Source organism: Pinus tabuliformis, chromosome 5_2, assembly GCF_031772625.1.
Source record: "Pinus tabuliformis cultivar Carrire ecotype Pingquan chromosome 5_2, CPIR1, whole genome shotgun sequence".
Taxonomy (NCBI): Eukaryota; Viridiplantae; Streptophyta; class Pinopsida; order Pinales; family Pinaceae; genus Pinus; species Pinus tabuliformis.
In genome coordinates, this window is record NC_142306.1 from 651667296 (window position 1) to 651692183 (window position 24888).

Below are 24888 nucleotides of genomic sequence, written 5' to 3' on the forward strand. Positions count from 1 at the left end.
GACTCCATGTGCACCACATTGTATCAATTTGTTTCTTGAGGATATGGGGAAACCATACTTCATCAAGGAGGTCATTGATATGGCTAGGAGCGTCCCCAAGTTTATATATAACCATGCTTTTGTTCTTAGCCTCATGAGGGGATACACTAGAGACAAGGAGTTGCGGCATCCTACAATCACATGTTTTTCCACCAACTTTATTACTCTTCAGTCTTTGCCTCGATGCCAGTTTGAGTTGAAGCAAATGTTTATTTTTTATGAGTGACATGATTGTAGATACAACAAGAGACAGAAAGGGAGAGTAAATGCAAAAGTGGTGTACACTGACATGTTTTGGCATGCAGTAGAAGAAGTGTGCTCAATTAGTGAAACTATAGTAAAGGTTTTGAGATTGGTAGATGGGGACAAGCCTGTAATGGCTTATTTGTATGAGGCCATGGATAGGGCCAAGGAGGTCATTCGTGCTTATTATGCATACAAGGGTTTTGTTGGGTTTAATAGACAAATGATGTTATGGGATGTGATTGATAGACGTTGGACAGGGATGCTTCATCGACCCATTCATGCAGCAACTCTCTATCCCAACCTCGCATTTTCATACAAATGCGGCTTCGATTTTGGTGGCGAGGTGATGGAAGGGCTCCATTCCTATATTCATAGGATGGTACCTAACCCTGAGCTTCGTAACAAAATCAATCGCGAGATACGGTTTTATCGAGATTGTGTTGGCCTATTTGGCTTTAATGATGCTATTAGGGAAAGGACACTCTTCATGCCACGTAAGTGACAAGTCATGACTCACTAGAATTTTCAATTTAGAATTACTTTTTTATAATTCTAGATTTTTAAAATTCAATTATGTTTTATTTGGAAGTTTAATTATATTTTAACTTTTTAACTTTTTATTTCTTTATTTTGTTGTAGATATTTGGTGGCTAAGTTATGGTGCAAGGGCACCAAATTTGCAAAAATTGACCATAAGAATCCTGAGTCAAACATGTAGCTCTTTAAGGTGTGAGCGCAATTGGAGTGTATTTGAGAAAATCACTCAAAAGAGAGCAATAGGTATAACTTTGAGCTCCAACCTTCAATTGAGCAATTACATTTATTGTAATTTTAATTTATGACCCTCAAGTGTCAAGAGTCAAGACTCGTTAGTTTTTTTAACACCCTTACAGGTTGGAATTCTCATGCGTCAATGATTTAGTGTATGTGCATTACAATATCTGACTTTGAGTGAAGCAAATAGAAAAACCAATGGATCTAGATGTCATTTCCTTAGGTAATATTGATGTATTGTCCCAGTGGAGGGTGGAGTCTGCGGTGCCCATCTTGGAGGAGTCACCTACATGGTTAGAGGAACCATTAGAATAATGGAAACAAGAGGAGGAGGACTCGATGGAGGAGCAACATGAGGAGGAGGAGCAAGAGGAAGAGGAGGAGGAGGAGGACACTATGGGAGTGTCAACGTCAACACTATCTGCTATAGATATAGGAGAGCACAATCACATACCCAACAATCATTATTTGACATTAGGTTCAGGATCAGGACCTTCTACTGCTAGGGGCAGGCGTAGCAAACAGCCCATCATGTTCTCCCATAAAAGGGGGAGCGGGAGCTGATCTCAGATAGCTAGCTGCTAGTTTTATTTGTTTTATTACATATCACTCATGATGATGAGATACTTTTATATATGTGATGTTATTTTGTATTGGTTCTCTACATTTGAGTCCTTGATTGGACAATTATCAAGGATCAACGGGATTTGGTATCCCCTTTGATCAATGTTCCACGGGGACGCGTCCCCCAGGGTCGGGTACGCGCACCCCTCGCACCCGGGACGGGGGGACGTCTGGGGAAACATTTCCCCACGTCCCCCTTTTGGGGAGACGCGAGGAGACACAGGGGGGATGTTTCCCTAGTGTGGGGGACGCCTGGGCGTCCCTCCTCAATATGGGTTATGCGTCCCCTGTTAAATTTACTTGTAAACAATGATTTATGACAGGGAAAACCTAGTATTTGACCATATTTCCCTACAAATGCTATGCAATTCATGGTAATGTTAAATTCTTAACGTAAAAGTGACATTCTCCTTTATCTTTCATTTTCATCCTTTTACTTAAATTTTTAACATTACCATGAAATGACTCAGGATGTTTGAGAGTGGTTCCGAACTCATTGGATTTCATATGGAGAAAGTAGAATTTTAGATCTCACTCAAAATCCAGCGGACTTAACAGTTTTTCAAGAATTCAAGATTCGATGGATTGCAATGTTTCCATTGCATTTTGTCATGTACAAGGGTATGGATTTAGTATTTAATCAAGAGCACCAAGCCCTCTTTGTACTTTAGAGTGACTTTTAGACTCATCACTCCACTGTTTTTGAGTTTTAGTTATATCAATTTACTATTCCAGTATTCAGATTTCAGTATCTATTATAGTCTATTTTGTTTAGTACTAATTAGATTCTAGAATGATGAATGATGAGTTCTAATGTTAAATCAATTTAGAATCTAGAATGACGAATGATGAATTTAATTTTTAAATCAATGTAGATTCTAGAATGGTGAATAATGAATATGGATTGGAGTATTTCACATTGAATCTCGTGGTCTATGGATGAATCATGTATGTATTAGTAAGGATGATGAGCATGGATCAATGTATTTCATTATTTAATTCAATTATGTATGTATCATTACATTTATGCTTTCATTATTGATTATGAATTTGAAATATATATATATATATATATATATATATATATATATATATATATTAAAAAGGAAAAATTATATATATACCCTGAAGTCCCCCCATCCCCCTTAAATTTCCCTAAAATTTGAGCGTACTCCCACACGTCCCCCTTGTGCGTCTCCCCACACCCGCGTCTCCCCGTCCCGGAGTCTTGGTGGAACATTGCCTTTGATGTATCATTTTTATTTTACATCCACTATATCATATATATATTAGTGCTTTCTTCATATTTATGTGCCAGTCTGTTTATTTCATGTTGATATTGCTTTATATGTTTAAAAAACTAAAACAAAATGAATATATTATGCATTTTTATGTTGATATTTTGTCGATATTTTCGCCGATAAGATGTTTTCAGGACCCCCCCCCCCCCCATATTTTGCCTATACTAATATTTTCAACACTGCATTATAGTATGGCTCTTATATATTACAGTATGGTCGTATATATTATGGTATGGCTTGCACACATTTCAGTTTGACCCGCAACATTACAGTATGGTCACATACATTATAGTATGGCTCATATATATTACAGTATGGTTGCATACATTATAGTATGGCTCGTATATATTACAGTATGGTCACATATATATGGTACATCTCGCACACATTTCAGTTTGACCTACAACATTAAAGTATTGTTGCATATAATATGGTATGGCTCGCACAAATTTCAATTTGACACACAACATTACAAAATGGTCGCATCTATTACAGTATGGCTAGCAATTATTTGTAATTCATATTCTATTAGATAACACATATCACAATGGATCATAGATGGCTCACGTGTAATAATCTAGGGCAATTTTTTGCACAAGATAATAGGGTTTTTTTACCCAATTTTTCCCAATATGCAATAATTCATCGCAATTAATAGAATTCTACAGTTAATCCTCTTATTGGTGCGACAGACTGAACAAACCTTAATTAAATGACAAAATGAACAGATCAATATGACACATGAGGAATTCAAATTTTTCAATAATCTTACATAAACATAATATCGTCCCCACAGTTATGAAGCGTCGATCTGCTAAATATATTTCAAGACAAATGTTTGATTTCCTAACCAAACTCCTAACACAAGTAATTCTACATCTAAGTTATTTCGACTATCACGTACTGGGCCTTTTGATACTAGCTATTCCGTTCAAGAAGTTCGTAGTGCGCATTGCTTCAGCAAAGTGTTGACTTGGTTGACCACAAACTAATGCCCATCATCGTCCACACTAGGCCACAGAAATTAATCTCAATTTGACCAAGAATTCAACTTCAAGGATTTTCATTCTCCCGTAATATGTGAAGCGGATTTCACGGATTCCTTATGGACTTCACAGCGTTTATGAATTGGACAACCTGCAACCCAAAGACAGAGATCTTCAAATACCTTAGAGGAATTTGATTCTTCAACAGGTTGCCCTTTTTACCATGCGAATACCGAGATTGTGTTTCAAAATGCAACTGAACTGTCATAAAGCCCTTCGGAATTCCTCTTCCTTCAATTTGGATAACAACCTGTAGCGAGAACAAAGATCAAATAATGATACCCTTCACTACCTGAAGCAGAGAGTTCATGCGGTCAGATAAGATCAACAAAAGGCTTTGCTAACTTTTCAAGGAGCGTCCTGTGCCAAAAACCAAAATCCAGATCCCATAAAAATTTCGTTGTTTTTCCAGATGATATTTCCTATGATTAGAGCAAAGAGAAAAGGCAAAATGTTGTCAACTAGGGTGGAATCTTTCACCACTGAAATTGACAAGAAGATAGGGGTCTTAAAACCCTCACAGCTAATGTGCAAAAACAAAATAAGATGATCACACTTGATGTCCCAAAAAGAAGCCAATCCTCCTTTATCTATAAGCTTCCTTGAGGGGTTTCATCTTCATAAACGGTTGAGTAAATCTTACTCAAAACCCCAATTCTTGGGTTTTCCCCCTAGCTACCCCAAAACTTGCCCAACAATGGGTAATTTTGGGGGTTTTCCCCATTTTAGGTGGACTATAGCCTACAGGGAAGGATAGGCTAATGAGTCTTATTTTGTCCTCAATTCGTTGAGGATATCACAGTCCCCCCTGCCCGAAATTGCTTTCCCTCAAGCAATTGCAAGTTCGAGTGCTGCAAAATCCGCTCTCCTTCCCATGTCACATCCTCCTTTGGTAAATTCTTCCATCTGATGAGATATTTTGGAATTACTCTTCCCCTTAACTTCTTTTCCCTCATGGCCATGATTGTTTCCAGAATCAGTTCCAGTTGACCCTCTTCATCTAATGGTGGCAATTCGACAAAGGTGCTGACCTATTGACCCACTACCTTCTTGAGGAATGATACAAGGAATACATTGTGGATTTTGCTGTCACTTGGTAGCTCCAACTCATATGCCATCTCGCCCACTCTACAGATAACTTTGTAAGGCCCATAAAACCTCAACTTCAATTTTTGTGCTCCACTCTTCTTGAGAGTAGACTATCTATAGGGCTACAATCGGAAGAAAACAAGATCTCCTATCTCAAAGTTGTACTTTGTTCTATGTTAGTCGACGTACAACTTCTGCCAATTTTGAGCAACTTGTATGTTTTCCTTGAGTACCCTAAGAATATCCTGACTCTCCTACATCCAGTCTTTGGCAAGAGGTTCTTTGTTGTCTCCAAAAATTTTGTTGATGAAAAATGGTGCATCATATCCATATAGAGCTTTGAAGGGAGTCATCCCAATGGATAAGTGGTAGGTGGCATTGTAACAACGCTCCCCAAGGTACGACCACTTAATCCATGCCTTTTGCTGACTAGTCACATAGTTGTGTAAGTACCCTTCAATCCACTTATCCACAATTTTTGCCTAACCGTCAATTTGAGGGTGATAGCTAGTGCTAGGGGTCAGTTCAGTTCCCACTTAGCCTGAAAACCTCTTGCCAAAATGCGCCCATAAGTCTACTGTCAGGATCCCTGACTATATCCTTTGGCATCCCATGCAGTGCAAAGACTTCTTTGGAAACAATTATGCCACTTGTTTGGTCGAATAATCAACAGAGATGGAAAAAAAGTGTGCAAATTTAGTAAGCCTGCCTACCACTATATAAATGCAGTCCTTCCCTTGCGTTTTGGGTAACCCTGTGATGAAATCCATCAAGATGTTGCCCCATTTTTGTTACGGGATTGGTAGGTGTTGGAGAAGACTTGCAGGGTGTGTATGCTCAACCTTATCTCGTTGGCATTTCATGCATTTCTTGACGTATTTCATCACATCTTCCTTGAGCCCTTTCCATGAGAATCGTTCCCAAATTTGTTGATATGTCTTGAAAAATCATTGTTGCCCAGCCAAAGGAAAATCATGTGTAGCCTTCAAAATCTTTTCCTTAAGTGTAGATTCAGGAACCAAGTATATCATGTCTTTATAATAAATGACTCCATCAATTATTTTGTATCTATCATCCCAAATGATCTCATCGATTAGTGTGCAAGCAAACTGGTTATTGGCATATTCTCTATGAGGTGTGCCTTCCAATCTTCTGTGAGTTCCATGAGGGCACATGCAACTGCTTCCTGGAAAGTGCATCGGCCACAACATTCTTCTTTCCCTTCACATACTCAATATTAAAGTCATAAGCTTGGATCTTTCTTACCCATTTCTGTTGTCGCTCGTTAAGGTCCTTTTGCCCCAAGAAATGACACAAGTTGTTGTGGTCTATCTTGAGTATGAACCTATTTCCAACCAAATATTGTCTGAACTTTGCCAAAGCATGCATGATAGCCAACATCTCCTTGTCATATATGGATTAAAGTTTGTCTGTGTCCTGAAGCTTCCGACTTTCGAATGCGATAGGGTAACCATTTTTCATTAAGACAACCCCTATTCCTTCCCTCGACGCATTGCATTCCAATGTGAATGGTTGACAAAAGTTAAGAAGAGCCAAGACTGGACATGAGCTCATTATTTCTTTGAACTAGTTAAACATCTTGTCAGATTCTTCAGTCCACCTAAATGCTCCTCTTTTGGTTAATCCTGTCAAGGGTGCACTTAACTAAGAGAAACCCTTAATGAATTGTCGGTAGTAGCTGCAAATCCCAAGGAATTCATGTAATTCTGTTAGGGTTTTGGGTGTGGGCCAATACAATATTGCCTAAATTTTCTCCTGATGAACTTGTACTTCCATTGCACTGATTATGTGTCCTAAATAAAGAATCTTCGTCAACCCAAACTCACATTTTGACACCTTGGCATAGAGAGATGGCTCCCGCACAATGCTCAAAATTGTATCCAAATGCCTCAAATGATCATCCCATGTCTTGCTGTAAATGAGAAGGTTGTCAAAGAACACTAATAAAAACTTCCTTAGTTGTGTTATGAATATAATTCATATAATAATAATAATTAATAATTAATTAACTAATGGTTAGTTAGTTAGTAATGAAGAGGCATGTCTTAGAGACATGACCATTCATGAAATGGCACTTGCCTAGGGTATATAAGCAGGCCCTCGGTCTCATTTGTAATCATCTCATATCTTACATCAATTCAATATACAATATACAATATACAGTTACATGTCTTACAATGGACATTTACGTCTTTAAAGTATTTTAAAGATTTTTGTTGTGTTTACGACTTTTGGTCATTATATTGGTATCAGAGTTGTTTGATCCTCTGGACACTCAACCGCTAAAGAGAACCAGTTTGATCCGGCCTTTGGCCATTAATCCTTCGCCAACCTTGTTGTCGTCACAATTGAAGCGTTTCACTACACAAAGTTGGAGTTTCTCTATTTCGCCAGTTTTGTAAAAAAAAAGAAATAAAAAAAGAAGACAGTCAAAGAAAGCCTTTCCAAAGTAAGCCAATTAGAAGGGAAGGAACTAATTTGGGCGCTAAAACCAGCTATGCTTGCTCTCATACAACCCAAATTCTTGGAGGAAACATGTGAAGGGATTAGACTTCCCGTTGCATCTTGTCTCAGTAACATCATGAGACTAACCACCCCTATAGTGCCTTACACTAATTGTGTTATGAGGAGAGTGTTCAGGCTGATAGTAGAAACTTTCCAGGACTTGGACCACAGTGCAATCTCTACCTTTGGGAAGAAGCTTGATATTCTAGGTGGCATGGCTATGACTAGAACTTATGAGATCTTGTTTGATCTGGAGTATGACGATTTGATCTTGCAGATGTTCCAATGCTTCTTCAGCATTAGGAAACATCATCCTGACAGAGTCATAGCACACATGCAGTCCATCTTGTCTTCATGTATGAGAGGTTGTGATGCCATCTGTCGAGAGTTGCAGTCTCGATTGTTGTTTGTTTGGAGGAGAGAGCAGTTGGTCTCACTTGTTGCTTATGCTCTAGCTAAGAGGTTGGTTGAGAAGAACATTGGGTTGTTCAGGAGACAGTTGACCAGGGAGGAGCAGCTCAGTTTTGGAGGCTCATGCAGCAAGAATGAGATGAGGAGGAAGGGACTTTACTTCATTTGCAAAGGACCTTGGGGACCCGACCACTCATGCTTGAGTGACACTGAGGAGATGACAACAGTAGAACAGGGAGACATTCTTTTTGTTTGTCAGGATGAGGATTCTTCGTTGGACGAGTCCATAGGTTCATACGATGATACCTTAGAGGAGCACGAGCAATCATATGGAGTTGATGACAGTAGCCCAGATATGCATCCATGTGTGGTAAAGGAGTACAAGGAGCGGCTGATGATTCAACATAGAGAGCACATAAAGGAGCTTGAGTCATGGTGATTCATTAACATCAGGCCAGACTCATATAGAGACATTCAAGATAGTGTGTCACAAGTGATGAGTCAGCATGAGCAGCATATGATGGAGCATGGGTCAGCTAAGGAGGATGAGGCGCACAGTATGCATGATGAGCCTTTTTGGGAGATCCAGCTGGAGGTTCATATTGAACCCATGATGATGGAGGATGAACAACCACCCTTGGGGTCAGTCGTTGATGAGGAGCAAATAGATGTACAGACAACTAGCAAGGTGACGATGCTCGCGATGCTGGAGTATGACAGGACAATTTGGCAAGAGATTAGTGGATTGGAAGAGCGTGGAGTTTCCTATCACGCGAGGGAGATGGCAGTGCATCCATCTTTGGGTCTACCCATTGATAAGGTGCAAACAGATGTTGTGACAGCAAGCCGAGCTGTAGCATTTTCAAGCAACAACCTTCTCCAGGAGTACATAGACAAGACTTGCAACAAATTTTGGCCACGTGTACCCATTATAGGGAGAGAGGCAGGCTTTTCTCAATGGATGTTGTTGACCCACCAAGTAGAGCAGGTAACCACGCCTTATTTCACTAATTTTACAAGAAAAAGCCCTAAAATTGTTTACTTGAGCATTCAACTAGGTCAAAGGTCACACGCCGACCTTGAAATAGCTTTAAAACATAACAAAATGCCATAAATAGCCCACACATGTGGGAGAAAAATGGTCTTCGTCATGATGTCATCCTCCAAAATAGGCAATGAGACATCAAGAAACTAGGGCAAGGGTCCATGAGTGCTCCTCACTCCAAGAAAGTCTCAAATTGTGTGCGTACATCTCCAAAAGGTCCTTCCTTCACCATGACAACGTCCAAGAGAGGCCCTACATCACCATTTGCATGCATATCCTAGTGACATGGCACCTCTAAAGGCAAGTGTTGGCATCAAAGATGGGCATGCTAGCCCTCTCAACTCATCTTAGTGATAACCATCCTCATTTGGGCTTCAGAACAAGGTATCATACAACAAATAGGGTTAAGGCCAACTTGGGGGCATCTTGGGTCCATCTGAGCACAACATCAAATAGTCCAACACCCAAGCATTCAAGCTCATCGTTTCAACATCTAGAGGCTCAGCGAAAATTGTAATATCATGTGGAAGCTACTCAAGGCCTAATGCTCATCTTTGAAGGGGTAATGTTGGGGCCACAAGGTCATGTCTATATAGTCTATATGTCATTTCGTGTTTTTCTATATTGTATTCATTTTTCTCTCCTATTAGGAATGCCACATCCAGCACATATTTTTGCTATAAATACTTTCTCTACTCAGTCCCTTTGACTTGTTAGCACCCAAAGTGGATTTTCCCAAAATCCATCTGGGTCACTCATCAAAGATGGGTTGTGGGCATATTAGCAGAGGGATTGATTGGTCAATCCATCATTGGACGTTGACAATTTATAAGCGGCACATTAGGGGAGGGAATCGGGATTGGTTGGTTCATCCATCATTTGGCATTGACAATTTGTGAGTGACATCCAGACTTGGCACTTGATCACAGTTTTTTATACGTTAGAGTGTTAACAGTTGGAAATGTTTTAGGGAAAGAAGTTCACAAACAAGTATACCTAGAGCACATGCCACAATTATATTTTCATGTCAATTAAGCAGGTTTTCAGTGGCAATAGGTGCCGCATACCAACAAATTCATTGTACCATTATGGGTAGGTATGGAAGGTCAAAGACCCCTAAATGGAAGTGGTCAGATCAATGTCTTCTTCACTTTCTTGATTTCAAAATTTGATTCCTTGAAATCATCTTCTTCTGAATCTAATCATATATTTGGTGACCCATTATGAAGATAGGCATGTGGTTCAAATTTGAGGAAAATAAGAGAAGTTACTATTTTTAAATAAAAAATCTATTTTCTGAGCATTTCTTATTTAGAAATTGGTCCAAATGGCAAGGTAGTTACATTTTAATTTTTTGGAGACCTAGAAATGGAGATATGTTCAAGGCTCAAATTGCAATAGAATCCGAGGCCATGGCATATTTTTAGCATTCCATTTTTAGCAAGGTGATCATATTTTGGGAAGACTAGTATGCATACAGTATCAATGTCAAATTTTAGATCATTACAAAATGTTTGATTTTCAGGGTCCTGATTTGCTCTTGAAACCTCTTGACAGTTCTTGGTGGGTCTTGCAGATGGTGCACTTATTACTTTTGGAAACATAAGGCACATGAGCCTAGAAGGCTTCAACAGGTCAATATGGGCTTTGATCTAAAGGTGCTTTTGTAAAGGAAGCTTCCTCACACTCTCTTATGGCTCTCTTCAATAATATTTCTAACCTAGGAGATTGCAAAGATTTCAACATAGATTCAATGCAATTGAAAAGTGAACCAATTATGTAATGATGTGAAAAAACAAAGAAAGTAATTACATGATCTCTGTTTATAATTAATGCACCAACTTGTTGGAAAACCTTAGAAAGAATGCAATAAGATTAATATACACATGGATGTTCCTTCTGATAAGGAGGATTAGACAAGGAAAATTCAAAAAGTCGAACTAGGTTTTCTTTAAAGTAAGCAAGTCAACAAAGTCCAAACCTATCACCAGGTAGACACAATACGGCACTAAGCCTGACAAGTCAGACATTTTTTATCTTTTCAATGGAGGGTGTCATAGCTGGAAAATAAAGTTAATGCTGAGGATAGGAAACACAAATTTCTGGAAAATAATGTCAAATTGTTTACTAGGAGTATATCTTTTTCAAGAGCAACGATCATTGTCGGAATGCGAAAACAAATACTGTATAAATCACTGCTACTTCCTATCAAACATCAACAGTGAGTGCAGAAACTGTTTGATCGAGTTCTTCCATATAGAAACTAGTACCTTCACTTTGCGTGCTTTCTTTTCTCTTTGAGCTTTTTCAGCTTTAATCAGTTCGGAGCTAGCCCATTCCATTTTAAAAAAAGAAGGGTCTGTGTATCTTTTCAAACAAGCTCCAGCACCAGCAACATCAAACCTGAAAGTATACAAAAACGCCCACTTGTTTAAGTACTTGTGGTAAGCCAAACTCAGTGCCATTAACATGCACATTAAAGAGACTTTGTCCATAAAATGGTAAATTTTTAAGAGAAACGTATCTATAAGAATGAATATAACATCATACTTGTCCAATAAAAATAGTCGTGGAGGCCCTCTACATTCCTCATATGAGTTGAGAATAAATCGGGGCAAGTCACCTTGAGTTAGATGATTCTGATCATTACGAATACTAGCATGCCAGTCAACACCTGCAAGTCAAGCATTTACATTGGTCGTCAAACCTGAATAGTATTTCCCAAGGAACATAAGAACAATTTGCTAAGAATCTGATTTCAAAAACATAAGATAAGTCTGTTTTCACCACAAAGTATCAACTCATCTTGAACCAATTGTAAGGATTTATTACTCATAAAGATTGGATTATTTTGACTGTATTAAGGTTCAAAAAAACAAGGAAATGCTTTTGCACATACATAAGTGTACAGAATTAACAAAATAATAATATTTATTGTGTTCAATGAAACGTAATATTCAAAGTTGCAGGATATGGCAGCATTTAAGAAGAGAATGCAAGAGATGCTTTATCAAGGAGCTTCAACTGTGAACAAATTGCATCATCACGCCCTAAATTGAAAAGAGTTTCTATGTCTCAATACTCAAAAGTGGTCAAATATCAGTAGTCAGGCCAACAAAAATGTTCAGAATTCCTGTCTTATGTATTTCCATTCTTGCTTGAGTGGATTTGAACATAACCAATCATATTCAAGATAATGAATTTTCGGATCATATTCAAGATAATGAGGTTTTCGATCATATTTCAAACAAAAAAGACTATTGATATGACTTCTCATTAAAACTTAATGTTTATCCATTCATTATTCCTAATAACTTATCATACTCAATGTACCCTCATGTATTTAAAAAAAGCCATGATATAATGTCATATGTGCTTAAGTATTCTTGATGGTTATCCATGTGTCATACAATGGACAACATGCGTCTTACATGCATGAATGAAAGTTTGTATAAAAATAGTGTATGTCATATACCACTTCTGAATTTATTGTGGAGTTGACTAATCAAAATTTTGTATTTGTATATGGTAAGACTAATTTACCAGTCCATGGGAATGTGGTCTAGCAGCAAGCAGCAAGGTGATTGAGCATATATTTAACACACAGAATCATGTCCAAAACCTGCCAAGTGGATGTCAATGAGGCCAGGTCCATGTCATGGGTGATTATGATGGCATAGAAACACTCCTCAACAGGCAACAGCTTACCCAAAGGGACAGCTGTAAGTTAATGCAGTATTCCACCCTCCCAAAAAATCTACACGCCAACCCTTGTTGATCGTGTGTATATGCCATTTCTAGCTCTTTTTTCCCACATTCTGCTGTAAGAGCCTAATTGAGACAAGTAGGTTTATAGCCCAACACAAACACGAAGGTCAGTGCTAGAGGTCAACATTCCACTTTAGATTCGTATAGGCACTAGTGAGGGCCACACCATCAAGAGAAGAGACGTTTCAGGAGGAGGTCATGGTCACATAAAGACATGAAGAGGTTTGAGGGTCATTACAGGCCACAGTCTGCCTGTGACTGGAATCAGCACAATGTCATACCACAATACAAGGCCTGCTACAGGATGATTCATAGGGTTAGGAGCAAAGCCACGGCAAGCTGTATATTGGGACGCAGGTTCTTAATACAAGCGACTGGCCAAAATAAAGCTGCAATAGCTGTACAGGTTAAGAATATGCATTTCTTCTTCCCTATACAATCTTCATAATGGCTAATGTAAACAATTTACTTAATTCCTCAACAGAAAAACTTGTGGCCACTGAAAATTATGGCACTTGGAAACATGAGGTTAGAAATCTAAAGATGTTGCAAGATCTTTGGAGTTTGTTGATGGTACTTTGGTAACAACCACCACTCATATTGCAGCTCATGCGGATTATGATTAAAAGAAAAGCAGGACTGCGCTAACATTGCTAAATTTGTTTGTTGGATGAAATTTTACTCATAATGTTCAATACAAAGAATCCTAGTGAACCATGGCTGTCAGTTACAGCATTATATGAAAACACGAATGATGCTATGGTCTTAATGCGGCAGAATCAGCATTACAGCCTTCAGTTATCAAGTTCAACATCTGAACATGTCCAAATGATGCAAGGATCGAGAATCAGCTTTCCAAAATGGGAGAAACAGCCTCAAACAAAGAGCTGATCATAGAAAACCCCCAGAGCTTGCCTGAATCCTACAAAAACTTTGCTACAAGTTTTACACTAACTTGGAAGATTAGGACAGTGACCTACAATGTGCAACACACCCAGCCTTTTAATGACCTATTAAGGCTGCAGGGTATCCAAACCCAACCCCCAAGGTAACTTTATGGAGATGGGAGTTACCAAATTTCCTCTTTCTTTACCCACCTCAAAACTTATTTATGACATTGTCATCATCTTCTGCTCATCAAGAGCTTTCCAACAATATAAATTTCATCCCTATCTGAGTCTTGTTGTCGCTCAAATTGTACAGGCACCACGACAACGACTCAGGACGGGGGTTGTCACTCTGATCACCGCCCACTCCGTTCTAGCAGTCTCCCAACAGCAAGCTATAGGGGTTAGACCCTATGAAAATGAGAAGATGAAAGACAAGTTGGGAACCAACTTATCCGTGTTGAGAAATCTAGGGCATTAGGATTAGGTGATTTCTCTTCAAGATGATCACTGCTTTTGAATGCTTTTTACTTATTTAGATTAGGTTCTTGTCTGTGCTTAGATTATTATAGTGTTCTTCATCATCAAACAGCAACCAAAGCATAAACAGTAAGGAAACAAGACACACAGAATGTAGGCGATCAGCCAGGGCCAAAACCTCTCCAACTTGAGAGGAAAACCCAAAACGAATTCTTCTTCTTATAGAGACTTCAAATGACGAATACCAAGACCAAGACCCTTGACACAACAACCTCTCCAAGACCAAGTCACAAGCCTTCTAAGTTCGACTCCTTCCTTGAGTTAACGATGGTTAAACTTCCTCCTCTTCCCACTATCTCAGCTATCCTTCAAATTTTCGTCCCTTGGTTCAGATTTGCAACTCTTGGTCCTTCTTCAGAAACCCTAGTTGCAGCATGAGAGAGAGATTAACACCTTGATTCCCTTCGCTAGGATGTAGTCATCCCTTTCTGCAATTCGGCTTGTATTATTGACTTGGTTTTCTCCTTAATTCGGTCTTCTAAGTTGACTGTGATGACTTCGGCTTCCTGCAATAGATGACACCTATTTTTCCGCACGTGTGAAGGATATCTTGCCCAAAAATAGATCAATACAATTCGTCTCCTTGACTTCCTTCTCCTTGCTTGATGTGAGGCTTCTTCTCCTAGGTTTCTCGCACCTTCTCTTCTATTTTAGATCCTTGATCGAGTTGTTCCCTAAGTGAGGCCGAACTACCCTATATATAGTGGTTTGTCCATCAAAATAAGTCGGCTTCTAATTGTGCAAGGCCGACATGCCTTTCCAAAATCATCCATAGGCCGACTTCAAGGAGAACTTCTGACATGGTCTTGGAGCGTTAACAAATTTTCTCTTACCATGAATTACATGCCCAAATGGGTCTTCAATTTTTGGCATTGACTCAATAGACTTTATGATGATTAACTAAAAAAATAAAATTATTTGATCATGAAACCCATGATTCAAGCATTACAAAAATAATTTTATTTTCTTCTTTACATCAACTAAATAAAATCATAGCTACACAAGTCATTATGAAGATCGAACCTAGTTACACTTTTCAACAATCCAAGAGACAGTTGAGTGGCCTAGCTACTCTATTTAATTTAGCAAGACTTATGGATCGATTAGATGTAGAAACGAGACCAGTGTCTTATGGAGTCCAAATTCTTGCTTAGTACAAAACAAGCCCAAGTAACCGGATGGACAACTACTGCTTAAATGATCAACAAACCTGCATGAGATGCAAGTCCTAGAAACTAGATGTAATGCAAGGATCTTAGTTAATTTTAAATTATATGCCTAGTCTAAATGGAACCTCCCTCTTAAAATGTTTTGAGATCAGTCTTTAGGTTGTGGGATGGAAGCCAACATGAAGCAAGCAGAGGCTTGATTACCGATACCTCCCCCAGTGTTCCAACCACCCAGTGCCTCCGGCACTATAGAGACTGTGGCTCTGACAACTGCAATGTCACTGTGTTAACCACTAGAAAGGGTTGAATCTCTCAAGCTAGATGAGAAAAGGAGTCTATCAACCAAAATTATGCCTGGAGGTAAGTTATTAGTGCAATTTAAGCCTAGAATGCTTATGCAATGATTGTGAGTGAGGTTCTTAGTTAAGATTGCTAAAAGTTCAAGTACTTAAGTTTATGATGAATCTTTAGAGACAAGAGTACTTGTAAATCAAAATGCAATCTTACAACCAAGAAAGTGTCGATTTATTTAGTGCCAATATCAAATCCACAAGATACCAATTACTCAAGATATTCAATTTAACAATCTTATGTTCTTAGACAATGCCAAAAAAAATCTCAATTAAAATAAAATGCCAATTGCTCAAGATAGACAATAGAATTAAACCAAGGCACAAGATTATGAGCTTAACTTAGAGCACTTATTCCACAATGCTTCAACCACAATATTAATTAGATCTTAAATGCCCAAAGTGACTTAGTTCAGCAACAAGGTTAGGAGATATGGAAATTAGATGTTTGAGTGATTTTAATGCCAAGTTAACAAATTCTCAAATCTAACATAAAACAAGCAATTGTTAGAACTTAACATAAACCACCATGAACCAAATAAATCATGAAAGAGTTCCTTGTGATGAAACTAGGACAGCAGTAAGTATATCACTTTAAACCAAGGAACTAATGAGCATGTGAAACTGAAAATGTCCAACAAGCAATCCAATGACTTGCCAATGTAAATATGTGAATTTTAGACCTCTTAAGATGTTATGTTCAATATATATCAGATCTGAAATCAATTGTTACAGCAGTGAAAAAATTAATAACCAATGAGCTAAGTCACATGACACGAGGACACGAGACACGAAGAACACGTAAATACGAGTATTCGACAAGAGACACAAGGACCTTAGAAACAAGACACGAGGGACACATTTTATATACACGAGGACACGAGACACGGAGAACACGTAAATATGAGTATTCGACAAGAGACACAAGGACCCCAGAAACAAGACACGAGTGACACGTTTTATATATATCGTGTCATGTGACTTATCTATATATATATATATATTAAAAAAATATTGAAATATAGTGCCTGATCCATATAGATATGAATCATGATGATATCTATTTAGTATTTAGTATACACTATTTACTATTTAGTAATTTACTAGTTTGTTTATTATCTTCTTACATAAGTGATGTTCACAGTTCAATGCTCATTGTTCATGTTATAACTTTCGTTATTAACTTCATATAGGTTCGATCATGTTCAAACTTCACATAAGGCAGTTTATAAATTATAAATTTATATGTGTTCAAACTTCACTATTGACCAGAGTGTTAATCGAGCTTTCCCTCCCTTTAGACCTTGAAGGTGTAGTGAGTAGTGAGCACATGATGGGGAGCCGGGCTTTTTATTTCAACACACAATCTATACATGGTCACTGGTGTATAATAAAGTTAAGTTCCATAGGCTATAACACAACTTACAGGAAATTTAACTGCTCCAAACTCTCAACAAAGCACGTGAACACTCTTCTCCTGCATCTCCAGGTCCAGGTCGATGTGAAGTTGTGCACTATGCTCTCAGTGTGAAGTTGTGAGCATTGTGCTTGAATTTGATGGAATTCCTCACACTGCACAACAAATTTGATTTCGGCAGCGAGCAAACTTGACTTCGCTAACGAACAATGACAAAATAACCCAAAAATAAACCATGTTGCAGGTTTTAAATGTCACTTTTCATGGGACGTGTCCTAAGAGCTAAAAACGTCAAGGCAAGTTTTCGCCAAGTCCAAAACATGTGTCTTGATTGGAGGACACGAAGAAAAACGTTTTTGACACATTTTAGGGCACATTTAGTGTCTGACACGTGAAATACGGGACACAAGACCCTGAGGGACGTGTCCTGTGACTTAGCCAATGAGCTATTAATGCAATAACATGTGACAAAAAGTGTCCAATACTTATCAAATGTTAGAACCAGTTTTCCAAACTAAAAAATTAAAATTAAAAAAAATACCAAAAAAAAATGATTCTTAAGCTCTTTATGATGCAATATTCAGAAAATATCAAATCTGATTATTCAGTCATGCAAAGATATTCCAGCAAGCTAACAAGTAGATCTAGGCTAGATATTTAATACCCAAGTGGCCAAAACACTAGCAAATTTTATCCATGAAATTATTAAAGTGTTAAGACTACTTAGATGTGATTTTAGGGAACTTATATCACTGCTATGAGTAATTTATTACAGCTGAAGTAAGACAGAAACGAAGTGAGGGTTTGGAGAGCAAACCCTAGGTCTAAGGCCTTGTAGCACACTTGCCACTTTGCCAAAATTTCTTTAATGATTTTTCCACCTGAAAACAGCAACTTAGGGCCAAATTTCCTGCAAAACACACCAAGTTTCAATCCCAAAAAATTTCAGAGATGAAGAGAGGTCAATTTAGGGCCAAGAGAGGGCCACGCTAAGCCCAGTAGGGCTAGCATTGGGCAAGAGAGGGGCTAGAAGGCCAAGGAAGAGGCAAAGGAGGCGGGAAAAGGCCAAGAAGGCTTGACGTTGGAGGGAGGAATCCCTCTAAGGGCTAGTAGCTAGGGTTTGAGGTTGAAAGAGGACTAAAAAGGGCCAAAAGGAGGGCCGAAAAGGAAATCGAAGAGCAGAAAGGGAGGATGCAGGAAGCTGAGAAGAGGACGGAGGAGGAAGAGGGCTTAAAATCCCACGGCAAGCCCCCTAGGGTAGCCGTCTAGGGTAAAGGAGTGTGGTCAAGGCCTCCTAGGCCCACAGTCAGACCTCAAAAGGCCTAAAAAATGGCATTGTGGCCTCTAAGGCTGACGCAGGGGCTAGAGAGGGAAACACTAGCCTTGGAAAGGCTAGATCCGAGCCCAGGAGGGCTAACACTTGAGATCCTTGCTTCAGAAAAAAATAATTTGCTTCAGATCTAAATTTTACTACAAATTCTTCAATGGTTGGCCATGCGACAAAAAAATTGAGGCTAGATCTTACCCTCAAGGGCCTAGATCTAGCTCTATTCCAGCTCTTCTTGCTTGATCACACCTGCAAAAATAAATTCATAAGTACCCAAAACCCCAATATATACAAAAATTCTCAAAACCCCAAAACTGCAATTAGAAAAATTATTTACAAATATACAAGGCTTTTGAAAGAAATTTTGAGAAATATTTCTTTCTAGAAATTTTTTGATAAATGGCTAAGTGTATTTCTAAGAATAGATGCAAGCTATAGCCTTAGCGAAATTAAATAAACCATATAAATATTCGGAGTCCAAACAAGGTCAGCCTACGTCCACAGTTTGTGAACTTGGAGCCCAAGGACTAGGGATCCTACAAACACTATATATTTTCGTCGAGAACGCTTGTTAGACATGGAAAATCAAATCACCTAAGATAAACCCAAAATCTACCAATAGAATGATCTTATCCCCATCTAATGAAGAACAAACTTTAAAAATATTAAGCACAATATAGGAATGTCCGTACCAAGCATGTACCACAAATCAGTAGATAATAAACACCATGAACTGCACCCCAAAGTCTTTATTATGATTCAAATAATGTTCCCAGTGGGACAATAGCATTACATCAGTGTTTCTGCAGAATTTCTTTAGCCAAACATTTGATAGCTTGAGACTCAAATGACTCTCTAATTTATAAATAAACCCTCCAAGTGGAAAAATAACAGCTAGTTGGTTTGATCCTCGTCAAATTAATCTCGGTCGTTGATTAATCTTTGATGATCTTTTAATCTCTACTGCTAAAATAATTGTTTTTGAGGAATGTTCGAATTTCTCATTAAACCCATTTTTTATTAGCTCAAAATTAATTATTTTGAGCTAATTTCCTCAAAATTTTGTCTTTGACTTAACCACCAAGGTCCAAGGGTCCACTTTTTCTTAAATTTCCAATATTCCCTCGGTGGAGGACCTCCAAAATTTAATTCCTTCGAGACCCACGAATTTTTCCACTTGAAAAATTTAATTTCTCTTGACATTTAATTTTAACTCTAAATAATTAAATCTGGCTTAGGATTTTAATTTATTCTTTGCCAGAAAATTTAATTAATTGACACTTGAGGGGATTAATAATTTTTCCACCCTCTAATATTTTAGCCATGGTGTCTAAATATGATGGATCATGCACTAAAATATTATTTAAATAAGATTTTACAATTCAACCCTCAAAGGTGATACACCCATTCGGTATAGTCCATCAAATTACATACCCAACTTTGCGATACAATATGATCTTGCAGATAAGTGATTTGTAATAAAATAATTTGGCCAACTAGCTTAAATTATTCCTAAATCACTTTTACATAAGACTTGACTAAAACACTAGGACTCACCTAAAATTTTGATGAATAATTCCACCCTAGCTTTGAGGTAAGGTTGGATGGAAAAACTTTGTCGACCATCTGTGTTTAGAAAAACAGATGAGTCAGTGAGACGAAAAACCTCCTATACGATGAAACTCTTGTCAAAATAATAGGCTTACCTATGTTGTTACATACATATACAGTCTTTCGAGCATCATTTACATTAAAAATTTACAAAATGGGTTTACAATGACACAAAATGCCAACAGTTGATGACCTCGATCCTTCGAAAAAATAGGTACATCTGCTTCCTCGGAACTTTGACAAAATGTGTGCAACAAGTCCTAGAGACGATGATATGCCCATTTGAAGATTGTCCTCCAAATGCAACGTAGCATCATTTGTTGAAATTGGCAACTACAGGATGAATTTACCCAAGAGGAAGCCCAACTACCCCAAAGAAGAACCACTTCTCTTCAAAAAAAAAAATGGTCAAAGAAAATTTATATTTTAAGTTTGACAGATTGGACTAATGAAAGTACAAGTCGGCCCCACTATGAGTAATTGGTCCTCCTAAAACACATATAGGTACATCATCATTGACTCCTCATTTAGCATCATCCATCACATCACATGAGTTTGATCTGATCTAAAATTCACAGGTTGATTTCACACATGCAAAGGAGGAGAAAGAGACAGAGTTCGGACCTGCTTTAACTTTTTTGTTTTGTGACTGTTTTGACCAACATTGACCTACTTTGACTTAGGTTGTTGTTCTTCTATTTGACTGAGATTTTTTGTTTGGCTGTAGGCCGAAATTTGTAGGAGAGTTTGACTATGTTTGGCCACCGAATTTTGGGCCATTGACTGAGGTTGACCACTGGTCCAGTCTAGGGTTTTGACTACGGAGTTGACTGGTATCTTTGACCAATATTTTGCTATTGTTTTGACTGGCCTTGACTAAACAAGGAAAGCCAAGTTTTCTGTTGGGTTGACTGAAATTTTTTGGGCAGGTCGACCATTGACTTTAACTAGTTAGGGAAGACCATTCACTGTTGTTGAAAGCTCCTTCATAGGCCAAAAAATGCAGCCTTATTTATTTGACTAGATTTGACTTTACGTCTTTTTATCTATTGTTTTGGATTGGTTGACTTGTTGAGTCAAAGCCTGACTTTGATTGGTTATTGGATGTACTACTGCTCTGATGTGTCTCATGTTGAACATTGATTTAATAGGAGAAGAAGAATTGATTAAAGGGTTTTCCTTCTTGTGAGGGTTTTCCCTAGTCTTTGACCAAATCTGTGTGTCTCGGTGTGCTTGGCTATCTTCTATTGTGCATTTATTGTTTATTGTTCTATCTATAATTGCTTATATGTTATTGAGGTGATTGAAATTGGAAGAATTTGTTTAAAGTGATTATAACAACATAGAACACTGTGAAAATTAACATCGTATCAAAGCTGAGGTGAAGGTTAGCCTAAGGAGAGCAAAGAGCACCCCTTGAGACAGTCTTTTTACTGATTGGTGATCTAATTTTGGGCAAGATGACTACATCCTATTTCAAGATTGAAGAAAAGTCGAATGATGCCTCCAACTTTGCAACTTGGAGGGCTAGATTGGATCACGCAATGGAAGATATTGATGTGATGGAATATGTGCAGGGTTAAGTAGTTTAGCCTACTGAGAATGCTAGACTGCCAGTGCCAAAAACAAGTACAAGAAGAGTGCAATCAAGGCCAAGAAAATCATCATTAACTCTCTTAGAGATCATCTCATCACCTATGTGTCTAAGATGAAGAAGTCAAAGGAGATGTATGACAAATTGATTGGAATGTATGAATACAGCAATCTAAGCCAAGTCATCTCTTTGAAGAATCAACTCAATGACATCAGGATGAACAAGTCTGAACCTATTACAGCCCACTTCATGAGGACCTTTCAAATAAGAGATCAACTTCTTTCGATTAGAGAAGTCATACCTGATAGAGAGCTTGTGCAGATGACTCTTGGAGGGCTCCCCATGTCTTGGGAGACATTCATCACAAGCATTAGTTGCTAGAAAGAGCTCCCTACTTTTGATAAGCTTTTGGGTGATTGTACTCAAGAGGAATCTAGACTCATCTCTAGAGGGAGAGTCCAAAGACAAGAAGAAGGAGAGCCTATAGCCTTTGTAGCCAATGTGAAGAAGGGAAAATAAAAAGGAAAAGGGAAACCTTTCAAGAGAAGTCAAAGAAACCAACCCCACCATTCAACAACAATCGAAGGGACTATTCAAGAGTCGAATGCTACAAGTGTGACAAATTTGGCCACATTGCTCGAGATTGTCCTGATAGAAGAAACGCTCAAATGCCTAATAGCAATAACTACAATGGTAAGAACAACTTCAATAATATAAGGTGAGGAAAAGATCTTGCATCCCATGCAAGTTTTGAAGAGCCCCAACGCCCTCAAAAGAGAATCAGAAACACAAGGTATGCTAATAATGTTGCAAGCTCTCAATCTAAATATGTTCTTGTTGTTGCTCTTTCTAGCTCTTTTTCAAATAGCATTGATACTTGGCTAGTGGATAGTGGGGCATCCACACATTTTACAGGGTATTGTGAAGTCCTCACAAATTTGGCTAAGAGGGGGACCAATTTGAAAATTTTACTTGGGGATAACTCTTCTCATGATGTTAAAGGGTCTGGCTCTACTTCTTTTCATTTGAACTTTGTTCAAGCCATTCATCTACATGATGTATTATATGTGCCAAGTTTGAAGAAGAATCTTGTCTCCACATCTACCATGGAAGACAAGGGATTTAGATTTGCATTCATAAATGGAAGTCCTTGCTTGGCCAAGGGGATCTTCACTGTTGGTATTAGAAAATCAAGGCCTTTACAAGGTTTGTGGACGACCAATTCAAGCATTAGTCCATGACACTACCAATCGTTGTGAACTTTAGCACTGGAGATTTTCTCACTTCATTACAAAGCCTTACCTGACTTGAGCAGGGTACTTACAGGGATAGCCAGGATTTGGGTGGATCATGAAGGTGTATGTCAAGGATGTGCTAGTGGAAAGAACATCAAGGGTAGTAGCAACAAATCTAAGGAGATTCTTCATCTTATTCATTATGATCTTTGTGGGCACATGTCGGTGAAATCTCTTGGAGGATATTTATACTATACAATCTTTGTTGATGACTCTGCTCGCAAAACTTGGATCGTATACTTCAAGACCAAGGATCAGGTTTTCAATGTGTTCAGGGATTTCAAGGCTCTTGTGGAAAATCAAACAGGAAAGAAGATCAAGATCCTGAGGACAAATAATGGAGGAGAATATACTTCAAATGAGTTTAAATATTTCTGCAGAGAGACTAGGATTAAGAGGGAGGTCATGGCTCCATACAATCCACAAGAAAATGGAGTTGTTGAGATGAAGAACAGGTCCATCATGGAAGCAGACAAACCATGATTCATGATCAAAAGCTTCCTATGTTCCTGTGGGGAGAAGCTACGAATATTGTAGTATATGTCCCAAAGAAGAGTCCTCATCATGCCTTGGGAGGCATGACTCCTAAAAAAGCATTTACATGTGTGCAACTAAAAGTTGGACACTTGAGAATCTTTGGCTACCTTGTCTACTTTCATGTACCGAAGGAAAAGAGGTAAAAGTTGGAGGCTTCAGCAAAGAAAGGTACATTTGTTGGTTACTATGAAAATTCTAAGGCTTACGAGATATATGTGCCAAGTCAGAGGAACATTGATTTTAGTCGGGATGCGACTTTTGATGAGGATGTTGCTTTTGGGAAAGCCAGGGACTCTCCCATCCGTACCATCTCTGAGAGAAGAGATGATACTATGGATGTAAATGTTGAGCCATCCCTACCCGAGTCGGACCTGGCAAATGAGCCTATGGCACCCATGGATCCTTTGGATCCTCCTCCATGTGATCCTCCCCATGGAAGAGACCTCTCTAGCTTCGTGATACATTACAAGATGCAAAGAGACATTTAGCCCCAAGGGGCACTTTCAAAGAGAGAAAGTAGCCACGCAGATATCAAGGATATGTTGCCTTGATTAGTGACATCATATAGTCTGGACTCTGAACCTTGTAGCTTTGAAGATGCAGCGAAGGAACAAATTTGGAAAGACGCCATGGTCGAAGAGTATGAGTCCATCATGAAAAATGATGTATGGGAGGTGGTTCTGAGACCCAAAGGGAAGTCTATTATGACTTCCAAGTGGTTATACAAAACCAAACATGCAGTTGATAGTAGCATTGAGAAGTTCAAGGTGAGATTTGTGGCTAGAGGATTCTCCCAAAAAGAGGGGAAAATTATAACGAAATATTTGCACCTGTTGCTCGATACACTACCATCTGGTCCATCATTGCTCTTGTGATAATTAGGGTTGGAGTCTTCACCAGATGGATGTGAAGACAACCTTTCTTCATGGCATACTTAAGGGAGAGGTGTACCTGGAACAACCACATGGCTTTGAGGAGCATGATAGGGAAACCCATGTTTGCAGATTGAAGAAAGCCCTCTATGGTTTGAAGCAAGCCCCCAAGGTTTGGTATGCTCGAATCGATGGATACCTGGTGAAGTTGGGATTCACTAGAAGTAGTGTCAATCCGAACCTCTATTCAAATTTGTCCAAGGTATGCCTTTGATTTTGGTTTTATATGTTGATGATTTATTCTTGACAGGAGAAAAGCCTCTGATCAAACAATGTAAGATCTTGTGTTAATGCACTACTTCCTGGGATTAGAGGTGTGGTAGAGACCTGGTGAGATTTTCCTTAACGAAGGAATATATG

The 24888-nt window shown here is 38.5% G+C and overlaps 1 protein-coding gene across 8 annotated transcripts in view; it reads right to left on the reverse strand.

Moving 5' to 3' along the window:
• The window catches only part of SCAR2 (SCAR homolog 2), a 114129-nt gene that overhangs the window by 19027 nt on the left and 70214 nt on the right, over nucleotides 1-24888 (reverse strand). For all 8 annotated transcript variants that reach the window (XR_016261809.1, XR_016261808.1, XR_016261807.1 and 5 more), the window contains exons 4-5: nucleotides 11652-11775; nucleotides 11372-11504 (exon numbers count right to left, since the gene is read on the reverse strand). Coding sequence is in view for 4 of the 8 variants with exons in the window: in XM_089436791.1 (XP_089292917.1) it covers nucleotides 11372-11504; nucleotides 11652-11775 (257 nt within the window). In the remaining 4 variants the exon portion in view is untranslated. The remainder of the gene's footprint in view (nucleotides 1-11371; nucleotides 11505-11651; nucleotides 11776-24888) is intronic.